The sequence below is a fragment of the Saccopteryx bilineata genome, chromosome 4 (genome assembly GCF_036850765.1).
Source record: "Saccopteryx bilineata isolate mSacBil1 chromosome 4, mSacBil1_pri_phased_curated, whole genome shotgun sequence".
Lineage (NCBI taxonomy): Eukaryota > Metazoa > Chordata > Mammalia > Chiroptera > Emballonuridae > Saccopteryx > Saccopteryx bilineata.
In genome coordinates this window covers 263,702,079-263,721,785 of record NC_089493.1, presented here as the reverse complement: position 1 = coordinate 263,721,785, position 19,707 = coordinate 263,702,079, and the positions used below count along the sequence as shown (strand labels likewise).

General features: G+C 49.8%; 2 protein-coding genes across 5 annotated transcripts; both read right to left on the bottom strand.

The window, feature by feature from the left end:
* Positions 1-97: 97 nt before the first annotated feature.
* Positions 98-14,028, bottom strand: SRRT (serrate, RNA effector molecule). 4 transcript variants are annotated; one of them, XM_066274431.1, is made up of 20 exons: positions 13,719-14,028; positions 13,351-13,490; positions 8,223-8,351; positions 7,870-8,016; positions 7,434-7,622; positions 5,482-5,651; positions 5,166-5,350; positions 4,857-4,955; positions 4,656-4,773; positions 4,316-4,473; positions 3,541-3,602; positions 3,349-3,427; positions 2,540-2,728; positions 2,019-2,192; positions 1,777-1,930; positions 1,410-1,603; positions 1,076-1,232; positions 613-714; positions 370-496; positions 98-282 (listed from the first exon to the last, which is right to left on the bottom strand). In XM_066274431.1, exons 2-20 carry the CDS (start codon positions 13,470-13,472, stop codon positions 210-212), a joined length of 2,628 nt encoding a protein of 875 aa, XP_066130528.1. In that variant the 5' UTR covers positions 13,473-13,490; positions 13,719-14,028; the 3' UTR covers positions 98-209. The 4 variants fall into 4 exon arrangements, with proteins under 4 accessions (XP_066130528.1, XP_066130531.1, XP_066130529.1 ...); XM_066274434.1 differs by having other exon boundaries at positions 613-702; XM_066274432.1 differs by having other exon boundaries at positions 13,813-14,028.
* Positions 14,029-15,199: 1,171 nt separating this feature from the next.
* TRIP6 (thyroid hormone receptor interactor 6) lies at positions 15,200-19,677 on the bottom strand. Its single transcript, XM_066274430.1, has 9 exons — positions 19,238-19,677; positions 18,835-18,962; positions 18,617-18,742; positions 17,964-18,350; positions 16,874-16,967; positions 16,588-16,757; positions 15,950-16,128; positions 15,575-15,695; positions 15,200-15,466 (listed from the first exon to the last, which is right to left on the bottom strand). Exons 1-9 carry the CDS (start codon positions 19,344-19,346, stop codon positions 15,335-15,337), a joined length of 1,446 nt encoding a protein of 481 aa, XP_066130527.1. The 5' UTR covers positions 19,347-19,677; the 3' UTR covers positions 15,200-15,334.
* Positions 19,678-19,707: the final 30 nt, after the last annotated feature.

Sequence of the window (19,707 nt, the reverse complement as noted above, 5' to 3'; positions counted from 1 at the left end):
TGGCAACTTTGGCATCAATCAAGTAGCAAGGCCCAGCTTAACTACTACCCCAGCCAATATTTGGGAGGCTCTAGGAAGTTATATACTCAGTGAGGAGTCACTATGGAAGTGCTTTTATTGGCAGTAGGGCTGGATGTACAAAAAATTCTGAGCTGGATGGGACAAGGCAGTCAAAACTATAGATGATACTGAGAGGAAAAGTAGATGGCTCAAAAGAAATCCACGTCATCTGGAGCATCCAGGTCACGGTATTCCACAATGGCCCGTGGGTCACGGGCCATCCTGTGACGAGAAAGAGGTAAAGTGGGATGAGAGTTGAGGGTCCCAGATTGAAGGCAAGAAAGCTTGGACATCTTAGCTCATTCTCACCTGTTGCGAGGTTTCCCAGGATAACCTCCCTGGCCTCGGAAGGCATCATAGTTCCCTCGACCAGCACCATAAGGGGCATGGGGATATGGCGGCCCTCCTGTGGGGACTGCAGGGCGGACAGCACCAGCTAAGAAAAAGATCAGTGTTGATTTGAAAACCTATGACCTCAACTACATCTTATCTGTATTCTTTCTCCCAACCCCTCACAACCACCAAGCCCTTTCAAACCCCTCCTATACTTACCTCCATAGCCCAAAATGGGGGGCCGGGGCTGACCATAGGGCATCAGGCCCTGGGGAGTCTGGTGTGGGTAGGGGAGTCCTGGAGTTAGGCCTGGGGGGAGTACAACACAAACAGGAACATGAATTACTGGGTAGGGGGTTGAGGGGGGAAGAAACAGTGACAATAGACTTTTAGGAATATAGCCTGAGGGTAAAGCAAAAACTTTACAGGGGACAGCCCTAGCTGTATGTTTCAGTGGATAAAGCATGTCCTGGTGCACCAAGGTCACAGGTTAGTTCCCTGGTTAGGGCACATATGAGAAGCAATCAACACGACTAAAATGGAACAACAAATAACGTTTCTCTATCCCTTTCAAATCAATGACCAAAAAAAAAAACTTTTCAGGGGACAACGGGATAAAAAACCAATCCTTGACTAGCCAAGAAAGAGGGAATATGGCAGACCCTCATGGATCGTATCTTACTCTGGGCTGGGCCAGGTGGCTGAGCTGGCTTGATCTCAGGCAGAGCTGGGCGCTTAGCATCAGTAAGAAAGTTGTTAAAAAATGCCACCTCCTTCTTCACTTCCTCAATTTTCTCTGCATGCTTGTTGAAGATATGTTTGCGTACAAACTCAGGGCCCTGGACACCAACAGAAGAGGGTCAGAACTGACTAAGAGGTCCCTAACTCCCCAGACCCCAAGATAATCACTCTTCTCAACTGATACCAAAAAGCAATTTCCTCCCAGGCCTGGAGGCAAATTCTTGGCTCCAGCCCTTCCTCCCACTTGTTCCACAACACTCGTAACATTCCCAGACCTTGAATTTCTTGCCACTGAGAGGGCATAGCCACTTATCCTTGCCCAGTTCCTGGGTGTTAGAGGTAACAAACTTTTCCACTTCCTGCTCAGGATCTTTACGACCCATCTTCTGGGCCTCTTCCTCGGAAAGAGATTCCCGTACACTCAGCAGCGGAGTTAGCTTCTCCTCAAATGTCTTCTGCCACTCCAGTACTGTGGTTTAGGAGCAGACACAGACAGCAGATTGGAGCAGGGAGCCAGAAGCAAAGAATAAGCAAGGAGGGGATTAGAGGAAAAGGTGACAAAGCTCTGTTCCAGAGCCAAACTAAAACCAGAGGCAGCTGGGGAGACAGGGGAACCTAAGGGGAGTCAGGCAGGGAGCTCACCTTCTCCATGACTAATGCGGTTGGGTGGCATGGGTCCCCGAACATGGATGATGCCGCAACGGTTGGGCATTTCATCCTCATTGGGATACTCGCATGTGTTATAATAATCCAGGGAATGCACAATGCGCAAATAGAGGAGAAGTTTATCCAAAACCTAAGAAAATTAAGAAGCTGTGAATACCACACTTGCCTTTTACCACCCCAAGCCAGGCTGTCATCCTACGCACTACTCTCACTAGCACCTTGATCAATTTCTCATCTCGTTCCACGTTAATCTCCGCTGGGTTTCCTTCCTTAGGAGGCTCCTCAGGGGGAGCCCCCCCACTGCTCCCCAGCAACTCCTCTTCCTCAGCACTCACTTCCTCAATCAGGTAGTCAGTGATATTCTTCAAGATTGGGTTCTGAGAGGGCAGACTCTAGTTAGGAGAGAGAAGAGAAAAAAGTGAGGCAGAGAAAGTCCCTCAGGGCAGGTAGCCTAGGAACCTCATCTGAAAACATAAGGTGAGGCTGAAAGAATTCAAGGGTCACTTGGCCTGTTATCAGTGCCTCAGGATTTGTTTTCATGTTTGTATTTGTTCTACTTTAGCTAAATAATCACTAACACCAATCTGTTCTGCTGGAAGCTGGAGGTGCTACCCAGATAGAGAGGGGCCAAGTGGGTGGGTGCAAGTAGTCAGCTACAGATCTTGTAAGACCAGAGGTGCCCACAGCAGATGAGGGGATAATGGCGGCTTTTGAAAAAGTTCTATGGAGAGTCACTGACTGTTGGCAGAGGAGGTGTCCCAGGTTCAGAGGCCCAGAGCTGGGTCCTGTCATCCAGCGTATGGATCAGCTTGGCTGCCAGCTTGATGTCATTGCGCACTATCTGCTTGTGCTGGGTAATACCGTTGATATTGCGGACGCGACGTGTCAGGTCTCTGTTCACACCAGGACTCAGCTCACACTCCCGGAGCTGGAAGGAACAGAAAGCTTAACACTTGCTCAAGAAGCAGTAACTCAAAATACTGGCCCACTTGAGAGCACCAATGATTAGACCAGCGGTCCCCAAACTACGGGCCGCATGCGGCCCCCTGAGGCCATTTATCCAGCCCCCGCCGCACTTCCAGAAGAGGCACCTCTTTCATTGGTGGTCAGTGAGAGCAGCATAGTTCCCATTGAAATACTGGTCAGTTTGTTGATTTAAATTTACTTATTCTTTATTTTCAATATTGTATTTGTTCCCATTTTGTTTTTTTACTTTAAAATAAGATATGTGCAGTGTGCATAGGGATTTATTCATAGTTTTTTTTATAGTCCGGCCCTCCAACGGTCTGAGGGACAGTGAACTGGCCCCCTATGTAAAAAGTTTGGGGACCCCTGGATTAGACTAAGAGTTCCCTGAGGACAGCGATCAGGTATATTCACAACAATCCCAGGGCCTAGCCCCAAGACAACAGTACACAATGTGAACAGACTGAGTGGATGAAGTAGGGGACAGAATGAAGAGAAGCAATAAATGAACAAAGCAACTGGGGGTGTGCAGCACAAAGAGCCACACCTCTTCCTCAAAACAGTCCTGTTCCCATCACTTACTCGGATATTCTGCAGATTCCAACAGATCTCTTTAATGTTAACACTGCGGTCAAATGTCACCCAGCCGCGACGGAAAAACCTAAACAACAAAGATGTCAACATATTCCTGGGGTAGAGGTAATGTTGGTCATTAACCTTTCCCTACACCTTTTCTCCAAGGTATCCATGGTCATACTTTTCTCCATTCCTCACCTCCTCTCTGGCTGGGGCTCTGATAATGCCACACGCATAAAACCTGGATATCTTTTACAAAGCTGGAAAAGTAGAGAAACAGAAACCCCATTTAGTGATTCAAGGGTAACTTCTTTCAATCCCATGTACTCAGAACCCTATGGAAGTGCCTTTGAGTCTTTATTCCAACAAGGAAAAACCATCAAAGAGCTTAAGAATAACAGCACTTGGCCTGGATGCTGGTAGGTTTGGGTGGGGCAAGGTGAACTTCTGGGCTCAGCTGTTAGGAGTGGGGGGGGGTCCTCTGATAAGGGTTAATTGGGAGATGGTCATCCCAGTGACTGCCTCTGGGATGGATAGAGCATTAACTTGGGACACTGAGGACTCAGGTTCAATACCATGAGGTCTGCTGGCTTGAGCACAGGCTCAGCAGCTTGGGCATTGGGTCATAACCATGACCCCATGGTCACTAGCTTGAGCCCAAAGGTCACTGGCTCAGCTTGAGGCACAAATGAGAAGCACTCAATGGACAACTAAAAGTGACACAACTATAAGTTGATGCTTCTCATCTCTCCCTCCCTGTCCCTGTCTGTCTCTTGCTAAAAAAAAAAGTAACAGTATATGAAAGCAAATGGTATAACCAGAACCAGTGCTTGAAAGACATGGGCCTGTAGGAAGAGCCTCCCTCTCAGGGCAACAAGGTTGTATGTCAGCAGTTCCAGATTATCTTCCCCCCACCCCAGAAGGATGAAACCTGGGTGTCATCCCCGCCCCCAATGCCATTTTCCCTACTCACAGAAATGATCTCAGCCCGGGAAATGTTAGGTGCTATATTGCGCATAAAGAGAGAGCAAGTCTTATGCAGAGGCCGTGGTTTACATTCCAGCCCAGGTGCCTCCTTGGGCTTCTCCCTTTCTTCTTCCTTGGGCTTCTCCTTTTCCTTGAGTGCTTCGTCTACATAGGAAGTGGTGAGAGTTTTTATTGTTGATTTTGGAAGAGGATAGAAAAGCTGTCAACTCCTACCCTACCCCCCAGTCTCTCCTAAGAGGCCATTCTCCCATGGATTTCACCAATTTCTCTCCTCCCCAACCCATTCATAGGAAGAGAATGGACTAGAAACAGAAAATAAAACCTACCAGCCTCCTCCTTCTCCTCCTCAGCTTGGCCACTCTCAGACTCTGACTCCGACTCAGACACACTGCCTTCGTCAAAGCTGTCATCACCACTGTGCTTCCTATTCCGCTTCTTGCTGCTCTGTGGGAGCCACAGCAAAAGGAAATGAGCCAGATAACCAAGACCCCAGCCTTGATACTGACCTCACGTAAGAGATTCCCTACCTTTTTGGCTTCTTTCTCAGAGTCTTCTTTCTTCTCTTCCTTGTCCCCATCACCCTCAGATTTCTTCGTTTTGTCATCACTAGAACTGCCATTTTCAGCCTACAGGTAGAGGCAGTCACTGGGATGACCATCTCCCAATTAACCCTTATCAGAGGACCTCCCCCACTCCTAACAGCTGAGCCCAGAAGTTCACCTTGCCCCACCCAATACATAGCTTTCTAGTTCCAGTTTCTGGGGACCCCACCAACATCGAACAGCTTTATTTCCCTGGTACTCACCAGCAGCACCCAGAGGCCCCAGCATTCAAACCTGTTTGCCATCTTCTTTCTTGTCTTCCTTTTCATTGGCCTTGCGCTCTCCATCCACCAGGCCTGGTCCAGCCCGGCCTTCCTCTTTCTTGCTGGGCTCCCCAGACTTTCCTGCCTGTTCCTCTTCCTCCTCCTGCTCCAGGATGCGTAGATCGTTCTCTGTACCTCCTTCCATCTTAATCACAGCTACCAACAAAGGGAGCATAAGTCACAATCCAAGCCCTGGCTTTCAGCTTCTGGCTTTCTGTCAAACTACTTCTTTTTCCCAACCAATACCTTGATCATCAGACACCCACTGCCCCAACCAATTCACACACCTGCATCCAGCATCTTGACAATGGCATCAGCTTTGTCTATGTCTAGGAGAAGATTATCAAACCAGCCACTCTCCATGAGGGACAAGAACACCCTCAGTCGGTTTTGCAGAGCCCCCCGGGCCTCCTGCCGACGCTTCCCTACCTCATCCGGGTGGTACTTAGACCGAAACCTATAAAGGAAGTGGGGAGGGAAGAGACAAAATAGTCACTGGAGGCCAGAGCCAAAACATGGGAGGGTCCCAGGAAAATCAGGACTTTGCCCCCATCCTCTCACACCCACAAAAGATCATAAAAGCAGACAGATTGGGTAGAGGGGTATAATAAAACATCCAACACCCCCAAAGGAACCAGAGGTTATGCTCTGAGAAGACCTGGGGGACAGCCAGGAACTAAAAGCTCTGAATTTGGAAGAGTAATGACTACAGGGTTGCCAGGGTTGGAGAGGCAGACTATCTTAAGCCTCTGGGAAACAGTTACTTAAAAAGTAAAGCTTCTGAGAGGAAGGCTAATTAATTAGTAGGCCCCAAAGAACCTCCCTCTCCTTGCCAATCCCAAACTAGAGTCATTAAAAGGACTGCTCCCACCAACTCCCTCCATCCCTAGGTGGAAGACAGGGGTAAACCTGAAATGCACCAGATAGGAAAAGCCAAAAAAGGCAGGATACCATTATTCCCCTCTTTGGGAAGATAAGCAGATGGTAAAGGGACAGGGAAAGACCAAAGGGAGAAAGTAAAAGGCCCTCATAACCTCAGGTACTGCCCACAGGAAGAGCGAGAAGAGAGGGGTAGAGGATTAGGATGGAGCATGAAAACATTTAAAATAGGACCTTGCGGTAAAAAAGCAAGAAATTAGGAGTATGAGAAAACGGAGAAAGTGAAAGTCCCAGATATCAAAAACAAAGGGAAAAAACTGAACACCAGACAGAAACTGGGAAACAAAAAAAAAAGGTAGTATTAGATAGGGAACAAGAACAGAAACAGGGAGAGAAAAGTACATGAGAGTGAGACAGAGAGAAAGAAAGAGGACAGTGAAAGACAGAACCACAAGTTGAGTATTAGAGGAAAGAAAAGCTGCAGGCGTCACCTCCAGGATCTTTACCTTGGCCGCTTGGTCAAACAGAGCTCAAGATTTAACTAGCGCCCAGGGCCCATGCTGGCAGGTGGGCCACCGGCTGGCTCCTGGCTGGGATGTCCCGGCCCGGATGCCCCACCCCCGCGGGATTCCGCGGTGGGGGCCCTGACTGACTAACTGCCTGAGTGATCACATTCAGCTAAACTGCTGCATTGTGCACAGCAGTGCCCTGCCTGTCTGCCTGGCCGGGGCAGCGCGGCTCAGCCCAGGGGCTCATGTATGGGCTGGGTATGGTGGGGGTGGAGGTGGGTTTGCTCCGAGCTCCGACGATGAGCGGGTGTAGTTCCCAGTTCTGGCTCTTTTCAAGGAGGAGGAGCAGAAAGAGAATGAGGAGGAGGAGGAGCAGGAAGGGGGGAAAAGATGGTTGATTAAAATTAAAACATCCACAAAAAGAAAAAATTAAAATTCTTTTTCTGTCAAATGACCCTGAGATCTTTGCTTTTCTTGTCTGGATTCACTCGTTGCTTTAGGGAGGATGCCACAGCCACACAGGGTCCCGGCGATCAGGGATGACAATGCCCCAAATCCAGCAAGTGGAAAGCAGTCTGTCTGCTGCCCCAAGGGAACAGGTGGCTCTGGCAAATTGCCTGGAGGTGTCCCACTGACTGAGGACAGTGGGGAAGGGAGATGGGTGGGGGGCCGGGGCAGACATTGAAGTGAGGAGGAGAACCCATCAGCCAATGCTGTTGTAATTCCCATCCCCCACCCCCAGGAAGTTCTGGATTGGGGAAAATGGAAAAAAGGACAGGGCTGCAGGCTCCACTGGCAAGGCCAGGGGAAACATGCTAGGGAAAAGATAACAAGGAAGTTGGGGCACTTACCACTCCTCATCCTTATGAGCCAGGAAGAAATCCTGCATCTGCTGCCTTCGAAAATCCAGCTTGTAATCATTATAGCGCTTAACTGCCTCTGTCTCATCCACAGAGTCATCCAACGACAGGAGAAACTCCTTGAAGGTCTTCATCACCGGTGGGGGCACACCCAAGTCAATCTCTGCGATGCTACCCAGCCTAGTGTGTGTGGGGCCAGTCAGGAAGTCTTGGATGTGGGGGAGCGGGGGTTGGGGGGACCAAGGTAGCCAACTACCCCTCTGCTTTGCCCACAAGGACCTCACCCCAGGAACCAACTGCTACCCATCCCACAGGCACTGCTGTGTATGTCTAACCCACTTCCTAACCACCGTCTTCAGCAATCCCAATTATTCCCCAAGCCCAGTAACTCCCTTCTCCCAAGAACCCTAGAACCGCAGGTCTTTACCTGGCCTGGATAGGCAGAACATGATGCTGCATGATGTGGACGTCTGGGTGGCCCCAGGGCTGAGGGGGGCCATAAGTTGGGCCCCCACCCCCCCCAGCATAGGGCATCTCATAGCCACTGTGGTATGGGTCAGAGCTGTGCTCATCCCTGAGGGTGAGGGACACAAAAGTCAGAGGAGAGAATCATCTCTCCAAAGCATGAAGGACGATGGAACAGAGGGAGGAGCATATGGAATGTGGTCTTTCACCCAAGGGTTTAAAGGGTCAAAAAAAGATGGGTTTATAAAGTTTCAGAAAAAGACATGACAAGTTCTCAGCAGAAGTGAGGGGAGACAAAAACCACTGCCATCTCACCAGTCTCGCCTCATGCGCTTTTGTGGGGGGCTGAGCTCATGACGAGGTGGAGAGAAGCGTTCTCGCCGATTTCGGTCATAGTCACGATATTCACCCCGACTACGGCGCTCCCGGCCACGGTCCCACTCTCTGGAAATAAGAACAAGTAACAGTAAATAAGATACAGCTGGATATCCCAAGGTCACACTCCTAAACAGGCCCTTCCAATCCTGAGATGCCAAATTAAAAGACTAAAATTATAAAACTACCCTCTAAACAGAAAGACTTGCCTACTTTCATCACTTCAGCCATTAACCACAAACTGATGGCTCTCAACTCTTCTTCCAGCCTGGCCTTTTTTCTGAGTGCCAGACTAACATTAATAATCTCCTACTAGATGGCATTGTCACCTTAAATTCAGTATGTCAGAATATTAAGTGGGGCCCTGGCCGGTTGGCTCAGCGGTAGAGCGTTGGCCTGGCGTGCGGGGGACCCGGGTTCGATTCCCGGCCAGGGCACATAGGAGAAGCGCCCATTTGCTTCTCCACCCCCCCCCCTTCCCCTCTGTCTCTCTCTTCCCCTCCCGCAGCGAGGCTCCATTGGAGCAAAGATGGCCCGGGCGCTGGGGATGGCTCCTTGGCCTCTGCCCCAGGCGCTAGAGTGGCTCTGGTCTCGGCAGAGCGACGCCCTGGAGGGGCAGAGCATCGCCCCTGGTGGGCGTGCCGGGTGGATCCTGGTCGGGCGCATGCGGGAGTCTGTCTGTCTCTCCCCGTTTCCAGCTTCAGAAAAATACAAAAAAAAAAAAAAATTAAAAAAAAATTAAAAAAAAAAAAGAATATTAAGTGGGACACCTGAAACCATGTCAACACAATAAATTAAAATTTTTAAAAAAATTGTTTTTAATTTCAACACGTCAGAATTCAGTCTATTATTCCCACTACTATGGGACCAAACTTGCTTCCCAACTCCTGTTTCCCATGCTAGGTATATCAATATACCACCATGTATCCAGTTATCAAGTATCGCCCTCACCACTACTTTGTTATCGGTGTGTTAATCCTCTGTCTCAAAGCCTATCAAAGCTGCCCTCTTCCTTTTTATCTCCTGGTCATTGCTCCTGTAAATGCAGCATTGGTTCTGCTTATATGCCTCTGGGCTCTCCCCCTTCTCTACAAAGTAATCTTTCTCAAACACAAATCTGATTGTGCCATGGCCCTTTTTAAATGCCAGTATACAACACTTCAAAACCTTGGTTTCTGGCTTGACTAGTGGCGGCACAGTGGATAGAGCATTGACCTGTGACACTGAGATCCTACGTTTGGAACATGGAAGTCTCTAGCTTGAGCACAAACTCATTCAGCTTGAGCGAAGGCTCACTGGCCTGAGCATGGAATAATCAACATTATCTCAAAATCAATGGCTTGACACTCAAGGTCGCTGGCTCAGCTAGAGCCCCCACCCCCACCCCCATCAAGGCATGTATGGGAAGCAACCGATGAACAACTAAGAGTGCCACCACTACAAGTTGATGCTTCTCATCTCTCTCCCTTCCTGTCTCTTTCTCTCTCTTGCTAAAAAAACAAACAACAAAAACAACCTGGCTGTCACCCCATCCTCCCCACCAGTCACCAGACGCTCCCATCTCCATCACAACAACAAATCCTTTGCTCTAACTCAGTGGTTTTTCTTTTCTTAAATTAATTGAAGTGTTGTTCTGTTTCTCTCTCTCCTCTCTAAAAATGAATAAATAAAATTTTACAAAAAAAAAAAAATACAGCGAAAATCTGACCTCTCACTGTATGTAGTTGGAAAAGGAATACTTTAATAGCCTTTTCAGAGGACTGGGAATATTCTTTGATACCACCCAAAACTTGACAAGAGGTAGTTTTCTACATTAAAATCCATTGTTCTACCTTGCTCTTTTAATATATCTTGACACATCTCATTACACAATATCAAAAGACCACATTCATTAGTACTGTATCTCCTCAGAAAAGTCTTAAAGTAGTGGAAAGTTGTCAAGCTCACATTAGCAAATGTAAGTTTTCCAAAACTTCAGTTTTCACTGGAAAGCTCCATTTCCTTGTTGCCAAAAACACTGACAATTTTTCTTGAAGTTCTCTTAGTTTTCAAGAAAATCTCTGCCAAATAAGAGTAACTGCTTTTTGACAGTCTTTCATTCAGATTTTTTAAAAAGGCATCTCATAAAACAACAAAAACAAAACAAAACTGGTGCTCGCTTTGGCAGCACATATACAAAAAACAAAACAAAACTGTTCTTCAGCTGCCATTTCAATCCCACAAATACTCTTCCTCAAGATAACCACTTTACTCCTATATGCAGAAGTGCTTTATGCATGTGTATTAAAAAGGTGTGTACTCAAGAATCCAATTTAATAAAACTTTTACTGTTTCATCAAGGATGTGAAATGAAACTAGTCGTGCCCCCCCCCCCCCCCGTTTGGTGCTACTGTCTTTTTTTTTTGTATTTTTCTGAAGTTAGAAATGGGGAGGCAGTCAGACAGACTCCCGCATGCACCCGACCAGGATCCACCCAGCATGCCCACAGGGGGCGATGCTCTGCCCATCTGGGGCATCCCTCTGTTGCACCCAGAGCCATTCTAGCGCCTGAGGCAGAGGCCATGGAGCCACCCCCAGCGCCAGGGCCAGCTTTGCTCCAATGGAGCACTGGCTGCTGCGGGAGGGGAAGAGAGAGACAGAAAGGAAGGGAAGGAGGAGGGGTGGAGAAGCAGATAGGCGCTTCTCCTGTGTGCCCTGGCTGGGAATTGAACCTGGGACTCCTGCATGCCAGGCCGATGCTCTACCACTGAGCCAACCGGCCAGGGCCCACTGCCTTGATTTGTACACCAAGACAAGCGGCAGTTTTACCTACCGTTGCTATAGCAAGCACATCAATGCAAACGTCAATACAGTGAAAACAACAATACTTAGTACTATGTAGTATAAAAGTAGCTGTAATCTCTCACACATCCCCTACAGTCTGCGGACCACATTTTGAGAACCACTACTCTAAAAAAATCTAGAATATGTGCTCTTTTCTGCACCGCTATATCCACAACTCAAAGCTGTTCACACCACCTGTGTCTGGGGAATTCCCACTCAGCTTTCCAAGTTTTGCTAAGTGTCACTTTCCTATAGCTCTCCCTGATACACCACCTTCATCACGCCACTCCCTTAAAACATCTGTTCCCTTAATGCTTGCTTACCATCTTTATGATGATCTCTCATACATACTCATTTGTAGTATACATTTTGCTCCCAAGACTGTAAACTCCATAAGAGCAATAACTACATCTTATTCACCTTCAGAACTCAGAAGAATACTTTTCCTTCTTAGAAAATACCAAGGAAACAAAGTACCAGAGTCTCCACAGTGAAGAGATACATGCAATGACTTTTTTTTCTTTTTCTTTTTACAGAGACAGAGAGAGAGTCAGAGAGAGGGATAGATAGGGACAGACAGACAGGAACAGAGAGATGAGAAGCATCAATCGTCAGTTTTTCGTTGCAACACCTTAGCTGTTCATTGATTGCTTTCTCATATGTGCCTTGACCGTAGGGCTACAACAGACTGAGTAACCCCTTGCTCGAGCCAGTGACCTTGGGTCCAAGCTGGTGAGCTTTTGCTCAAACCAGATGAGCCTATGCTCAAGCTGGCGACCTCGGGGTCTCGAACCTGGGTCCTCCACATCACAGTCTGACGCTCTATCCACTACACCACCACCTGGTCAGGCTACTAAATTTATTTTTCAAAACCACATTAAATGGCCTAACCAGGCGGTAGTGTAGTGGATAGAGCGTCGGACTGGAGTGTGGAAGACCCAGGTTTGAAACCCTGAAGTCACCGGCTTGAGTATGGGCTCATCATGTTTGAGCAAGGCTCACCAGTTTGAGCCCAGGGTCGCTGGCTTGAGCAAGGGGTCACTTGGTCTGCTGTAGCCCCCCAGTCAAGGCACATGTGAGAGAGCAATCGATGGACAACTAAGGTGTCGCAATGAAGAATTGATGTTTCTCACCTCTCCCTTCCTGTCTGTCTGTCCCTGTGTGTCCCTCTCTCTGTCTCTGTCACACACACAAAAAAAACACCACATTAAATGAATAAACACTATCAAAATAAGTCAGCAAAAATATTTTTTTCTGGTAATGTTTCAAGCCACTGCCATCAGCTAAGTGATTAGATATTAGCAACACCTTATATTCAAAAAATTTTCCACAGTTCCTCTTCATCTAGATTACTTTATTTGAAATTACATCAAATGTTTCTTAATGGAAACACCCTAACTATAATTAATTCAAAAATATACCAGAAAACTAATCACTAGCAAATCAAGCCTAATTTTCATCATTTTCAAACTCAACCATTACTATCCAAAGAACTTTCTGATTTTTCAAGACAATTACAAGAAATTTAATCATATTTTGTCGAGGAACTGGTCTGACCACCTCTCCATTGAGTCAATTCTTTTTTCTGTTCTTGTTTTAGATTTTATTTATTCATTTTTAGAGAGAGAGAACAGGGGGAGGAGCAGGAAGCATCAACTCCCACATGTGCCTTGACCAGGTAAGCCCAGGGTTTCGAACTGGCAACCTCAGCTTTCCAGGTCAACACTTGATCCTCTGCGCCACCACAGGTCAGGCCCAGTCAATTCTTTTTTTAATGTTTTTATTTATTAATTGATTTGGGGGGGAGAGGGAGAAAGAAAGAGAGAGAAAAAGAGGTAAAGGGAGATAGGGAGGGAGAAGAGGAAAAGGGAGAAGGAGAGAGAGAGGGAAAGGGAGTTGATTCATGTATATGCCCTGACCTGGAATCGCTCAGGACGACGCTCTGGTCAACTGACCTATCAGGCCAAGGCGTCAAGTCAATTCTAAACTACTTTTTTTGAATCAACTTTTTTTTGAGGTATAATAAACAACAATAAAATCCACACTCAAATTCGTAGGTCTATTGCTTTGATATCATGGATATATCAGAAATCTCTGGTCAACAGCAAATAAATTGAATGAATCACATGAAACGGTCCACTATGAGCAGTTTCATACGGTTTGCCCTAACTAAATAATATAAAGGAAACCCAGTGCGGGTGGAGTGCAACAGAACGAGACGGGACATTAAGGAAAAGTGTCTTACCGATCATTCCAATCGTCCCCTCGACGTCTTTCATCTCTTTCCCGCGAACGGTCATAGTCGCTGCGCTCTCTCCTAAACTTGTCTCTGCGTCTTCGATCGTACTCGTCATCACTGTCACCCATGGTACAGTATGAGGAGGCCTGGAGCCCAGACAGGGGGTACTCAGGGTGCGGGACAATGACAAGAAGAGGAAACGTTCGCCCCTCGGGAGCAGCACACCCGCCTCTCCCCACAAAGGCCAGCCTTTCGCGGCCCCCGCCATCCTAAGCCCTCTCTCCCGGCAGGTGGACAGTCCCGACACTCCACTCGCCCCAGGGGTCGCCTCGCCCGCCTCAGCCCCGGGTCTCCAGGCCCCTCCCCTCCCCCACCTGGGAGGGGTCGCGGCCGTTAGTCTCGCGCTCGGGCTGGCTAGTTCTCTGGCGGACCTGGGTCCGCCCCCTGCCTCAGGCGCGCGAATAGTACCAGGAACAGGGTGAGAGGAAGACCTAGGGCTCTCAGCTACAAAGCCGAGGAAACACGAAGAAAGTGGGACAGCCGCGGATGGGCGGTCGGCACGCGCCGCTCGCGCAGCGCCTGCGTCACTCACAGAACGGCTCCTCGAACTACAAACTACTACCCGCGCGGCCCTAACTAGAACTAAACCAAAAAGAGAAAGGCCAGGAGCACCAAAGGCTGATGGGAAGGGACTAGGACCCGGAAAGCTCGCGATCTTTCCAGGACGAGAACTGAGAGACAGAGAACTACGGAGGCCGGACTGGGCCAAGTATAGTCCGCTGAGGGTGGTAGAGTCGGCTGGGCTTGTCTCCCACGGAGGTTGAAGTTCGCAATTAACCGGAAGTGTCCGGTTCTAAACCATCTAGGCATTGTTCCCAACCCCCTTGCACGGGGTACCTGGGATTTTCATCCGGGGCATATCCCCACTCTCCACGCACGCCAGGGGCTTGGGTGGGAGCGTTTAACAGGATAGAGCAACCATTTTAAAGCATCTCCCACCATTTTGTACTCCCACCAGATAACCAACTTTTATTGGTGGTTGGTATGTGCTACCTGGAAAGCCCATTGTTCCTGCTCTTCTTCAGCAAAGGTGCCCACTTTTGTAAGCAAATTGGCAAATCTCAGCCTCATCCTCAGCCAGTGCTTTGATAACACAGGTTGTAGGTTGACTTCTGATCCAATAGGCAGTATCTGGCTTGCCCCAGATTAATTGCACCACCACCCTTGCTCAGTAAGTATGGAGACTACTTAGAAAATGCCTCCTGGGAGCATGCTGGTGCCTTACTCCCAGCACTGAGAGGAGCGGTGTCTTTACAGCACACTACATTAAAAAGTGTATACAGGCATCCCTTTGGTGTACCTTGGTATTGCAGGGGATTGATTCCAGGACCTCCAGGGATACTAAAATCTGCAGATGCTCAAGTCCCTTATAGTAAATAGCATGTAACCTGTACATATCCTTCTGAATACTTTGAATCATTTCTAGATTATTTATAATACCTAATACAATATAAATAGTTGTTATACTGTACTGTTAAGGGAATAATGACAAGGGGAAAAGTCTACATGTTCAGTATCAGGTACAACCAGTAGGCCTAAGCACATAGTCCACATTAGCAAAAAATAACTTTTTTGCAAATAATTTCTATCAGTTGAGTGAACCCAGAGATACAGAGGACCGACTGTAGTAAAAGAGTTGCAAAAAAATGGACCAGGGCTAAGAAAACCCAGGTTCTGCCACTTGGGAACCATGCAGTCTGGGAAGTCACTTCTCAGCTAAAAATGCGGACAGTCACAATAGTTGTGTTCTGTTGGGCTGCTGTGAGAATCAGATGAGACAACAGACTTGAAAGTGTCTTGTAAACTCTTGAGAGATTATTATTTCATGATTGGAGGAAAAGGAGACAGCATTTGGTGACAGTTGTAAAGACAGATGTCAGGGAAGGTGGTGGATGGGAAGGGAGAATGCAGCAGGAGTTTCTGGGAAGACTCAGCAGTCAGTGGTGACGGTGGCTGAGAGCTCCTGGATGCGCCAGGCACTGCAGGCCTTGCACAAGATGTGTCCATCAAGCGGGTAGCAGCCCTGACACTCACCCTCAGAGGAGAGTAGCAGCCCACACTCCTGTTAGGAAAGAAGCAACAGCTTTCCATCAGACCAAGACCCCTGGGTTCCACCACCCTAAGTGAGCCCAGACCCCAAGAACGTTTCCCCTTGCCCAGGCCCCCTGACCTCACACTTGTAACAGCCGATGTGAAAACTGCGATCCAGAGCAACAATTCTCACTGTCTCCTCCTGACCTGGCTCAGGCATGATGGCCCCACCACACACTGAGCATCGTGGAGCAAACTTCCTGGAGTAGAAGAGACCCAAAGGGCTTGTCAAGCCCTGGGGTTGGAGGGGACTAACACTGCAGCCACAGAAGGTGGGATGTGGGACAGAAGGGGAGAGGCCAGAGGTATGGATCTTGGAGAAGAGAATGATGTTAATGAGAAAAAGGCATGGCAAAGGTGGGAAACAGGAGAGACTGTGGTGGGACATGAAGAAGAAAGGAGAAAGAGAGGAAAGGCAGACATCCTGAGACAAAGGTGGGAGATCCAGCCTGACCTGTGGAAGTCCTCAATGCAGTGGATCTGGCTGGTGGCATCCACTGTGAAAGGGATGCCATCAAGGCCACGGTGGCACACTACACAGGTGAAGCAGCCAGGGTGGTAGGCCTTGCCCATAGCCCGAAGGATTCGGTCCAGAATGGGTTGAGAGCATGTGGAACACTTCTCCAAAGTGGCCTGTTGGGAAGGAGGGCAAAAAGGTTGGCGGCTGAGGAGACCCACAGCAGCCCTACAGGCATCCTGCCAGCCCACCCATCTGTTTATGTAGTCCCCTGCATGGGAGTGAAAGGTGCCCTTGAACAGATCTGAGTGCAGATCTCAGTACTGCAGCTTCCCAGACAACTTATGTAATCTCTCTGAGCTTACTTTTCCTTCAATACCTGCCTTACAGTATATTGTAGGAATTTAACACTCTCTCTTAACTCTAAAATAATGCCTCACATTTGTAAGGGGCTGTTGTCCTTCCCCTCCAGCAGCCAGTATTTAGCAACCTAATTCCCCCCCTTTTTTTATATCAGTTTTAGTTACCCCAGCCTTGAGCCCTGTTCCTCTTTGGGACATGGACATCTAGTTTCCACCTTGGACAAAAGCCCCCCACCTCCTTGCTGACTCCAGCCCCCAGTCCCAACCACTCACCACATAGCAGCTCTCACAATACGCCCTCCTCTCCACGGCATAGAAATGTTGGCCCCGAAGCTGGGACCGGCATGTAGAACACACAAAGCAGCCAACATGAAAGACGCGGTCCAGGGCCACAACCCCGGCCCCATCCCCAACCACATCTTCTCCACAGCCCCCACACCGGCCTGGGGACAGGGAGGGACAGGGAGGGACAGAGTCAACCTGCATAGGCCAGGAAGCCAGATCCGCTGTCCCTCTGACTCTCCAGCCCCCCACCCTTTCCACCCACCCTTCAGCTCACCGAAGTACTCCCCACTGGGCGGGTGGCTCATGTCATGCACCAGCTTCTTGGTCAGCCTCTCAAGCTCCTCCTCAGGAGGCTGGCTCAGAGGGACCTGGGAGGTGAGAATCAGGGATTCAGCATGTCTGTAGTTTTTGATGCTGTCAAAATACCTGAGGGGGCCCTGGTGGGATGATCAATGGATAGAGCATTGGCCCAACATATGGAAGTCCCAGGTTCAATTCCTGGTCAGGGCACACAAGGAGAAGCGACCATCTGCTTCTCTCTCCCTCCCTCTCTTCCTTCTCTCCCTCTTCCTTTCCCACAGCCAGTGGCTTGACTGGTTCGAGTCTCAGCACTGGGCACTAAGCATAGCTTGTGGGTCTGAGCATCTGCCTCAGGTGCTAAAATTATCTCAGTTAATTCAAGCATCTGCCTCAGATGGGTTGCTGGGTGGATCCTGGTCGGGGTGCATGCAGGATTCTGTCCCACTATCTCCCCTCCTCTCACTTAAAAATAAATAAATAGCCTGACCAGGCAGTGGTGCAGTGGATAGAGTGTCAGACTGGGACACAGAGGACACAGATTCAAAACCCCGAGGTTGCCGGCTTGAGCACAGGCTCATCTGGTTTGAGCATGGCTCACCAGCTTGGACCCAAGGTCGCTGGCTTGAGCAAGCAAGGGGTCACTCAGTCTGCTGTAGCGCCCTGGTCAAGGCACATATGAGAAAGCAATCAATAAACAACTAAGGTGCCACAACAAAGAATTGATGCTTCTCATCTCTCCCCCTTCCTATCTGTCTGTCCCTATCTATCCCTCTCTCTGTCACAATAAATAAATAAATAATAAAATAAAATTAAACATCTGACAGTGACCAGGCAATTTTACACAGAAAGCTCATTGGAGAACATCTCAGCCCAGGGTCCAAGGGCATGCCTTGAGGAGCCAGTGTGTCACTCCAGTGCCTTCCCTCCTACATTTCCTGACCGGCCTCACACCCCTGGCAGTAGAGAGGTCCAGAGCTCTGACACCACAAACCTCTGAAAACCAGGCCTTAAAACACTACCCCACCCCACCCGACAGTCTCCAAATCCCAGTGCCTGGGGCTTACCTGGTGCCCGTAAGCGCTTCCTCTTCCTCCTACAGGGCTACAGCCCCCAGCAGCCTCTTCTTTACCCCCAAGCCCTGGCTCTCTGTGGCTCCTATAGCCAGACCCCCAGACATCACCTCGGCCTGGGAGAGGAAAGTGTGGTCCTGGTGGAGGCCCTGAGGCTTGAGAGGGCCCCCCCCTTGGGGGGCCACAGCCTCTCACTGGCTGTGCTACCTTCACTTGCACAGGAAAAGCAGGGCCAGCAGGAGTGCAGGCTGTAGCATAGGAGGCTGGAGTAGGGCCCCCATAGGGGGATGCTGGGAGCAGCAGGGGAGGAACACCTCCTCCATTTGGCTTCAGGGAGCCTGATCCAGGGCGGTAGGTAGGGGGCTGAGGGGGTTCATAAGCCTGGGGAGAAATGCAGACCAAAAGGATTGAGCAGGCCTATTATAGGACACACACTTGTGGAAACCCTTTCCCACCCCATGTGGTTTTTGCCAAGGACCCAGCCTTGAGTGGCTGACAACCCATTAAGCTCTGGTGGCCCAGCTCCTTCAGTGTTGGTGTGTGCATCACTACACAGAGGATGAGGGGACAGGAGTGGCTGAGTGAACAGAGAACGGACCAGGCTGGGGACAGAGGACAAGGAGCAGGGGAGGGATGGGGTGGGTCACCTGCCGGTCAGGCCTCCGTGGGGGATGACCACGACCCCCATCCAGCTCAGCCAACATGCTAGTCAGGGAATCTATCTCAGCATCCAAACTTCCTGGGCGCAGGCCCCCCCTGTCTGGGGGGAGTGCCTAGGGAATAAGAGCAAAAGCAAGGAGAATGTAAATCACACGGCCTCCTCTCCTGCCCTGGGTGCCATGCACCCTTCAATCCCAGTTTTTACCTGTGAGCGCTGGGGTGCTCCATGGCACCCCACCCAGGCTGGCCCCCGATCCTCCGTTCCCCCCGGAGCCTGGTAACACTGCTCAGATGGAACCGGGCAAAAATTGACCCTGGGATGGGACTGGAGTGCTGGGGTGAGGGAAAAGAGAACGAAGGTGGATATGGGGAAGACAACAAGGGTGACACTTGTGGAGGCTGCCCTCTCGTCCCTCTTCTCCTCTTTCGCCCACCCCACCCCTACCCACACCTGGGGTCCGAGAATGAGCCAGGAGGCAAGAAGGACCACCGAGAGAGCAGGGACCGCTGGTTCCAGCCCAGCTTCGGGAAAGGGGCGGCAGGCGCAGGATCCGCAGGATGCAGAAGCCTGCCAGCCGGTGGCCTCCGCCGCACTGGGGCTGCCTTACCTGTTCCGTGAGCTGGCGGCGGCCCCGGGACGCCTCGGGGGAGAGCTCGGCCCTGAGAGGCTCTGGCAGGCTCTGGCTGCTTGGGAGGCAGCCAAGTGGGTCCCGACATGGCCTGGAACAGGGGACTCGAGATAGCGGTCAGGGACCACGAAGCCCCGGGCCTCTGGCCTTGAAACCTTCTTCCGCCACACACCTCGTTTGGGACTCCAGGAAAAAAAACTTTTTCTGGCTTTTTTTCCCCTCTTCCTCCCCAATTTGGGGGACGGCCACGCCCCCGGTGACGTCAGCACATTCCTGGGGGAGAGTCACGTGGCTCCCTAGGCCCTAAATCACGTTCCTCCCCCCCCCTTAGTCGGCCCCCTGCTGCCCAGCAGGCTGGGCTTTCTGCGGGAGCCCCAGGCTGGGGTGATGTGGACAGACTCCCATTTTCACGAGTCCCCCCAGGCTGGCGCCCCAGGTCTTGCATGTGG

Coding starts and splice junctions, on each gene's coding strand:
- TRIP6 (XM_066274430.1), bottom strand. CDS start 19,346: ATGTCGGGACCCACTTGGCTGCCTCCCAAGCAGCCAGAGCCTGCCAGA. Junction 16,758..16,873: donor GCCCAGTGGGGAGTACTTCG/GTGAGCTGAAGG, acceptor CCCTGTCCCCAG/GCCGGTGTGGGGGCTGTGGA. Junction 15,467..15,574: donor TCGGCTGTTACAAGTGTGAG/GTCAGGGGGCCT, acceptor CTTTCCTAACAG/GAGTGTGGGCTGCTACTCTC.
- SRRT (XM_066274431.1), bottom strand. CDS start 13,472: ATGGGTGACAGTGATGACGAGTACGATCGAAGACGCAGAGACAAGTTT. Junction 3,428..3,540: donor GAGCCCCAGCCAGAGAGGAG/GTGAGGAATGGA, acceptor TTTGTTGTTTAG/GTTTTTCCGTCGCGGCTGGG. Junction 283..369: donor CCTGGGAAACCTCGCAACAG/GTGAGAATGAGC, acceptor TTCTCGTCACAG/GATGGCCCGTGACCCACGGG.